This window comes from Maylandia zebra, linkage group LG20, assembly GCF_041146795.1.
Source record: "Maylandia zebra isolate NMK-2024a linkage group LG20, Mzebra_GT3a, whole genome shotgun sequence".
Classification (NCBI taxonomy): Eukaryota; Metazoa; Chordata; class Actinopteri; order Cichliformes; family Cichlidae; genus Maylandia; species Maylandia zebra.
Genome location: NC_135186.1, coordinates 23,019,724 through 23,028,049, shown reverse-complemented (window position 1 = coordinate 23,028,049; position 8,326 = coordinate 23,019,724). Strand labels below are relative to the sequence as shown.

Below are 8,326 nucleotides of genomic sequence, written 5' to 3'. Positions count from 1 at the left end.
ATACAAACCCTTAGCGAATTATTTTAATCTAGCTGCAGCCAAAATGTTCTTCCCATGTCCTCCCGCGTAGCCGATAACGGCTTCTTGTCCAGTCTGTGGCAGGCTGTTCTAGCTGTCATACCAGGCCGGTGCTGTAGTCACTGCAAGTAGCTCCCTCCAAAAAAAGCCTCTGAAATATCAAGTATGCCTATAATTTAGTAAGGCTATACATAAGAGCAAAAGGCTCCACATAAAAAAGTGAATTATTAATTGGCTCAATATTTTGCATTTAAAGCCAGAGTTTTGTAAAGAGTAAAAAGTCTTTGATGCTGTGTTTTCAATTCAAGGTCAGTATTTAGACATAAGCCATTAGTCCTTTTTGATGTTAATGGCAGCTTAACAGCACACAGGCCTGCAGTCAGTAACACTGCTGGGTCTTTAATTGCTGTATAGCTGCAAGCTGGTTACGGGCTATATGAACAGACTGGCATTTCCCCATTTAACACAGAATAATAAATGCTTCACATATGGTGTGAGCCCACATCTTTTTTTTCTTCTTCTCTCTCTTTCTAAATTAATCATTCACAGCATCACTGCCACGTCACTCACTTCCAGTAAAACAACAGAGGGTCCCTGCTAGTCTTTGATTGGTGCCAGTCATCATGACCCGATATTTCCTATTAGTGGAAATCATCAGGAACCATGATGTAATTTATGTGGGATCGTTATTGCCAGAGGAGGGCGGTAGATCCTCATTTTTATAGCAGGTTTGACTAATGTAAAAGTATTACTGGTATTTCAATAATGCCTAATAAATATTTCCGAGAAGGCGCGAGTTTAGCGATTAAAAAGGTTTTTCTTGATGAAAAATATCATGACCCCAAGACCTGCATGCACTTGAGCATGAGAAAAAAAACATTAGTGCACAATGGGACACTTTTCAAAACAAAATGAGTGAAAAAGAATTAAGATAAAAAGCAATAATAAATACAAAGTAAAATTAACCTCATCACGGTCTCCAGCATTTTTGCCAACTCCTTTGCTGTGTCTCAGAATGGCCATATATACATCCTTAGAGTCAAGATGGACTCCTGGAGTTAAAACTGAGCATCAGACTAGGGAAAAAATGTGATTTAAGTGACTTTGAATGTGGCATGGTTGCCAGACGGGATTTTATGAGTATTTCAGAAACTCTTACTGGGATTTTCCTACACAACCGTCTCTAGGGTTTACAAAGAATTATCTAAAAAAGAGAAAATATCCAGTGAGCAGCAGTCGCCTGTGCAAATATGCTTAGCTGATGCCAGGGGTCAGAGGAGAATGGCTAAAATTATCCAAAGCTTTATATTGTAACACAGAGATCCTGCAATAATAATGAACCTCTGAGAGGAAAAAATAAGAGAGTTCTGAAGGATATGAGGTCCAAGACAGTCCAGCCAGTCCAGTCACCATCAAAGTGTACCTAATAAGGTGATCAGTGAGTGTATATATGTCCCTATCAGCATGTGTCCAGGAAGGGTCCCCAGGCTAGATCTGGAGCATGACACATATGCAAAACGTGACACTTATACCAACTTGGATGTGACCTGGTTTACTAAAGTCCACATCAGATGCTGGGAAACCAAGACAAACTCATGAGAAGTGGGCTAGTGGAACAAGAAATACAACTACTGAAATACCTCAGTGGAGATGGTGGAGTCAAACTGTGTGAGGCAACAGTGTTAACCACCACACATCCATCCATCTATCTATCTATCTATCTATCTATCTATCTATCTATCTATCTATCTATCTATCTATCTATCTATCTATCTATCTATCTATCTATCTATCTATCTATCTATCTATCTATCTATCTATCCATCCATCCATCCATCCATCCATCCATCCATCCATCCATCCATCCATCCATCCATCCATCTATCTATCTATCTATGGAGAGAGAGAGGGATAGTCACTTTTGTGGTATTTAACATACAAAGTGGTTAGGTTTTTATGTGGCTTCATGTTTTTGCAATAAAAAGATAAACCCATGTGGGGAATAGTCATAGATACTAATTTCACACGATTGGACTATATAACATTAAGTTATTACCACTGAAAAGCTTTCATATAGTTTCATTATTCTTTTCAGTCAAGGTTTATCCGGATTCTTCCACAAGGGAGCAGTGCAGTCCTGTTTTGTGTTAGAAACCGTTCTTGTTGATTACTGGATAGAAATATTTGGGTTCCTGCAGCATTGTTGTCGCTATTTAATGTGTGACTTATGGAAGAAATATAGTATCATCAGAGATGATACTATATTTCTTCCATAATATTTGATGGTGAATTTTTTGCAGGTGAATTTTTGCAGGTGAATATTTTTGCAGGGAAATTTGGAGGATAAAAATTCAGTGTTATAAATTCAATGTCTAAAAATAGTTGAATTCTGATGATACTATATTTCTTCCATAGTGACTGGACTTTATGCAGCGACACGTGTTGGTACAGACACTGTTGGGGTTGATCTCTGATCTGTTAGGCCAGAGGGGACACTCAGCTGACAAACCAAGTCTGCGGGGTGCAATTGGCTTCTGCCATTCTACACCGAATATCCAGCTGATCCTGAAATTTGCTTTCCTTAATGGCTGTTAATGAATAGTTCATACAGAGCCTAGTCTGACCCCTGATTAAGACTTCCAACCATGGCAGTGATTAATGTTCCCACTCCTGCTCTGCTGAGTGAGCAAAAGGCTACTTAATAGTTTATAAAATTGGCCAGGTGGAGTGGTCTGTGCACTTAAAGGCTCTTGAAAAGTTGAACCAGCAGCTGACTGTTATTGACCTTTCCAGTGAAAGTCTGGGGAGCAGGCATGCACTATTTCATGCTAATGTGTTTTGTACTAGTTTTCTGTATTAACATCTGAGGGATGCCAGTAAAAATTAAATTCTCTAGCTGTTTAAGTTTATTCCATAGAGGAAATTCACTCAAGCAACCGTTAAAGGGCTTGTCAACAGATATAGCTGATGAGAGGGGACAGAGTGTTTTTCATTCAATTTCAGTGCTGTCATATGACTAAGATCCATCTGATCAAAGTCACTAGCAGATAACGATAAACAATCTGGTAGAAGGGTGTCAGCTTTGGGGTATTTTAGCGAATAATCATAAAAGAGCAGCTTTCTGAAAGGAATTCATTCATCTACAAATGCCACACAGAGAAAGAAAAGACACTTAACAGTAAACAGCATCCAATTAACTGCACCATCCAACCATCTGCGCCAGATTTTTTTTTTCCCGTCAAGCTTGAGAAAGCTACTGTTCACCGACTCTGTTTATCATACATGTGCCCTGTTATTAACAGGTGAGATGCTTCATGTCTCTCAGTAATTGGATGCCAATGTGTGTGTGTGTGTTTGTGAGTGTGCGTGCATGAATGTGCATGCAAGACACAATAATCGTGTGTAGCACTATTTTGCATTCACAGAGTCAGAGTCGTCACAGATGGACCCACAATTCAGGAAGCACGTGTGACTTCTGGAACAAATATTCAGTAACTGTAATTCAAATTGAGTTAATTTTTCTTAAAAAAATTATTTTTGAACATTTTTACGCACTTGAAATTATAAACACACTTCATTTAAGGTAATAACGCCAAATTATAATTTCTAGAAGCACTTTTTGATTCTGAGGGGAAGTTTTGTGACCTTTTAAAACCAAGTGTTTGTGTTTGTGACTAATATGAAACCATTATACTTATTACAGAAGAGAGCACTGCGTATTATGCATAATGTTAAATACAGAGAACACACAAATACTTTGTTTATAAAATTGAAATTATTAAAACTAGAAGATATAGTGAAATTACAGACATTATTAATTATGTTTAGGGCAAAAAATAAAACATTGCCTCTGAAGTTACAAAGATTATTTGTATTGTGTTCAGAAAATGGGGATAGTAGAAGGAAGTTTTATTTTAAGGTTTGCTCGGACCACTCGAAGGCAAATGAGTCCAACTGTTATAGGTATAAGAATGTGGAATTCTCTCCATGATCATCTTAAGGGTTGTACAAATGTTTATCAATTTAAAAGGTGCTATAAGAATAAAATGTTAAACCAATATGAAGAAGATTCAAATAACAGGAGTTAATTATAGAAAGAATTATCCTTTTTAATTTGCTATTTAGTGGTATTGCTCATTGCTGATTGCTGTTTTGTTTTGTTTTGTTGTGTGTAGAATAGTGTCAGAGTGTATTTTGGTTGTCAGTGCCTACTTGCATGGTTATAGATAGGCGTTAATAAGAATTTATTCTTCTTCCTGCTTCTTTTCATGCATGGATACAGTGTCATTTTAATTGAAACAAAGGTTTGTGTGTAGGAAATGAATTACTGTTTTACCATGTGTGAAACAAAATAAAAAGAAATGTTTCTATGCATTTTCATCTTTGCTTATGTATAATGAAGGTAGAAACCCACAAGTTGCATTTCTCTCTGTTTAGCAAGAAAATAAAAATGTTATTTCACAGTTTGAGCTACATATTCATTTTTTTAGAAGTCTTAAACATTATTTGACTATCAAAACAACCTTTCTAACAGCTTCAAAACTAAAAATGGAACTGCGTTGCATTTATTTTTGGATGTGTCTGGTGTATTTATTTCAAAATATCCAAACCAATTTCCTTTCCAAGAGAGACTCGGGTTGATTTGTCGAAACAGAGAGGACAATCTATCGTTTGGCTCTGTAGCCATTTTGATAATGGGAGCACTGCTTGCCAAAAATCTGTTTCCAATCAGACGCTGTGTTTCAAGAAGGGTAGAGGAACCAATTGTAGTTTTGAAAATTATTTTAACTTAAATAACTTAAAATATCTCTCTATCTTGGAAAAATATTGGATGTTATATTGTAAGACTGACTAAATAAAGGGCTGATTCATAGGTTTTGGCGGTGTATATCAGGCTGAAGTGTGATTATGTTCTGGGGCTTGTTTTATTTTGTTTCTTTTCCATTCTTTCTTTTATGCCTTCCTTTGTCTTGTCTCCTCTTTTTAGCGTCATTTGTTGTGCCCCCCCAATGTTATTTTACTGTCAAATACATGCATTTCAAAGGCTGCTGATTAAAAACTCAACTAACAATTCATCTCAGTTAGTTTATTCAAAAAACATGATGACAGCTTTCATCATTTTCCATTCCACTGTTGAATCTGTAAAACAGAGAAACATTTTCTCCTTTTGCAGGTCATAAATCATCAGTCAATGTAAACCAGTATTTACAGTACATTTTTTCATCTAAAAATAAAAGTGTGTTTTCTTCCCATTTAACAGTCGATATCTCACATTACTCAAAGCGTCCTTGTAAAAGGACAGTTGGAAGATGGTTGGTGCAGATGTTTTGGAAGTTGTGTTTTTTTTTTTTTTTAACGTTTCATTTCACTGATTTAGTCATCCGTCTTGAGCATCATTGTCATCGTCGCTGTCTGCTGTTGCCTAGAAGGACATCAACGGTGCTGGTTTCGTTCACAGTGGGAATCTCAACCGTATCTTGTTTTCTGACCATTTGACAGTACAGCGTCACATCAGGGAGAGAAACAAGATGGAACACAAACGGAGACCCATCCTTCTTGTTGTATCTGTGTGTAAGAGGTGACATACAGTATACATGATCACAGACAAAGGACTGAAACTACAAGGCTTGCAAGTACTGCCACTGTAGAGGGCAAGGTGTTTATTTCCGTCAGCAGACACTCACACGGTGCATCCCATCTCTACAGATGTGCATCTTCTTCACCTTTTAGCACTAGCATTATTGCTTTATCAAGCAATTATAATCTCATTAACTCTGTGAGCCCCTTGGATCCATTTCATTAATAAAAGACCAAAGAACTGTTACAGTATACACACATTAAAGTGTATGTTACTCTACAATGCTCACACCCTATAATATATATTTCTAAATTCTCACTGAAATACTGCAGATTAGTCACAATACAAAAATTTTATTGTGGGAATGACATTCAGCCTGAAGTGTTAATGTTCATCTTCCAAGCCTGCAAATTCTGACACCGATGTCCTGAGAGGAAAATGCAGTGTGACACGTGGGTGAGGGGTTGATTAAACTGGCATTAGTCAAATGCTTTTAACAAAAGCTCTAATTACCTTTGAATACGCTCATGGTTGTTACTTTACAGGGAGATAAAGATTAAATGTAAGGTTCCATTGTCTAAATTGTAGCTCTGCCTATAAATCTATGGTTACATCCACATTTCCTTTGCCACTGGGCCAAATGCTTATTACAAACTAAGTGAAACCATGTCAAAAAATAATTCATTCAATAACCGCTACTTATGTCAAATACATATAATTTCAATAGCTACTGCTGAAATGACTCAATCAGTGCATTCCAGCTGAGAAAGGAAACCAAAAGGAGATTTGCTATGACCGAAGATATGCCCGCGCCAGGCAAACATCATCACAAAGATTGTTAATCTTTCATCTTTTCATCTTATCATCTTATCGTATGTTACAGGGGGTAACCCTGCCTAGAGCGGGGTTTTTGTCTCTGTCTCAGTGTCTGTAAACCCGATTGGCCGTGTTGAATGAGAATCCTCCAGACTGGTTGGCATGTAGTCTATAGGCTCGTCCTCTCCCCTTTCACTCGTTGATTCTCCGCTCACATATTTGAAGACAGCAGCTCTTCCATGGCTCCTAGAGACGTATTGTGACAAGGGATGAGGGAAAGGGCCACTAAATGGATCCAGGGATGAGCTAAGAGAAATTTCCAAAGGAGGCTGCAGAGAGGGGAGAGAAGAGAGGGGAATACATAAATAGGATTCACATGCAAAAGAGGTTGAAAGTGCAGCACTAGTTTGTTCTTACATCATACTCCTTTGTGACCTCAGTAAATAGTTAATACACATTTCTCTCTTGGTATGCTTGTTCTGTATGCACTCAGTGCAAGTCTGTGCTGTCCTGAGAGCACAGATGTATCTAAGAGTCTCTCTAATATCCAAGCATTTGTCTCAGTAAGGATGCCTTATTGTCAGCAACCTTTCATTGTGGTTTTGGTGAACTGTAGATGGATAAATGGAAGGACCAGACACATCTCTATAATCCTGTGTCAGATTTCCCCCCCCCAAGATACTATTCATCGGCAGTGGATAGTCTTCAGGCCTGGTTCAGTCTCCTCAGGTTTTTTTTTTTTTCTTGGGGGGGGACTGCACAACGTATAGAGATACAGCATGCTCTAAACTTGACTAATACCTCTTTGGGAATCACCATGTTGGTGTAAAACTACTATTTCATGGCTATCAAACTGTGTTGTTGTTTGCATTTTTCATAGGTTCAACTAAAGAAGTGGGGGAAAAAGACAACCACCAAACAACAGAATAAAATTCATGCTTGTTGTTCCGAGTACAATATACAACCACATTTACACTAGTGTGAAACTTTTGTGATTAATCTCTGTTGATGTAATACTCTGCACTCAGTCACAGAGCAACAGTCTCCAAAACAAACAGTCATTTGGACAAGCACTGGCAGACTGACTAAGAAGTAGAATAATGGTACTAAGTAGTGAAAAAGACAATAAAATGGAGATGAATAAATTATTAATAATTGGAGGTAGAAAAGGCTACAAAGCTTTACAAAAAAGGGATTTAATTAGCAAACCTTTTTTTTTTCTCTAATTATCTATTCTTGGGTCTTTTCAAACAACAGATTCAACCAGGTGGTTTCCCTGACAACTAGCCAGTTTGTTGCATCCTAAAATGACACCAGTGTCAGCAGAACGGCAGACTTCTTTCCCAGACTGTTGGCATTTCAGCTCCAAGCCCTCCTTTTCTGATTGCCAAGGAAGAGACAATACCTGTCTGTAGATTTGTAGCCAACACAGACAGATGTAACGTAGAACCGTAGTAAACCTCGACCAGGAAACAACAGAGGGACAGAATGGAAAAGCAGACAGGACAGAGAGGCGCTGATATGACTTGAGGCTTGCACAGACAAAGAGAAAACAGTTTCTGTGATAGAAATTCTTTTAAATGAGCTCCCTATGGAGTCGTCAGAGCCTAGATGAAGCAGAGGAGGGGAGGTGGGTGGGAAGACGGGAGGGATGGGGGTGAAACGCAACTGAGCAAAATTTGTTCTGAGGAGAAATGACATGTTCCTCCTTCTTCTCTGTCTGTCACACTCAGAGTTTCATTCATATTCTAATTCAGCTGGCGGGCACCATAGGGAGCTCCGAGTAAAGCTGTGCAAGGATGGGCAACACACAGAATCGATTCAGAGCAAAAAGGTTACCAAGGCAGTCTTGTAAGGCAGCCAAAGTGCTATTGACAGGGTTTCTTTTTGCATTTGGGGGTGGGTGGTGTCTGG

At 38.3% G+C, this 8,326-nt stretch overlaps 1 protein-coding gene across 2 annotated transcripts in view; it reads right to left on the bottom strand.

The window, feature by feature from the left end:
* Positions 1–5,089: 5,089 nt before the first annotated feature.
* Positions 5,090–8,326, bottom strand: part of samd10b (sterile alpha motif domain containing 10b) — a 64,033-nt gene continuing 60,796 nt past the window's right edge. For both annotated transcript variants that reach the window (XM_076878302.1, XM_004545986.2), the window contains exon 5: positions 5,090–6,741. In XM_076878302.1, the coding sequence (XP_076734417.1) occupies positions 6,719–6,741 (23 nt within the window). In that variant the 3' untranslated portion in view covers positions 5,090–6,718. The remainder of the gene's footprint in view (positions 6,742–8,326) is intronic.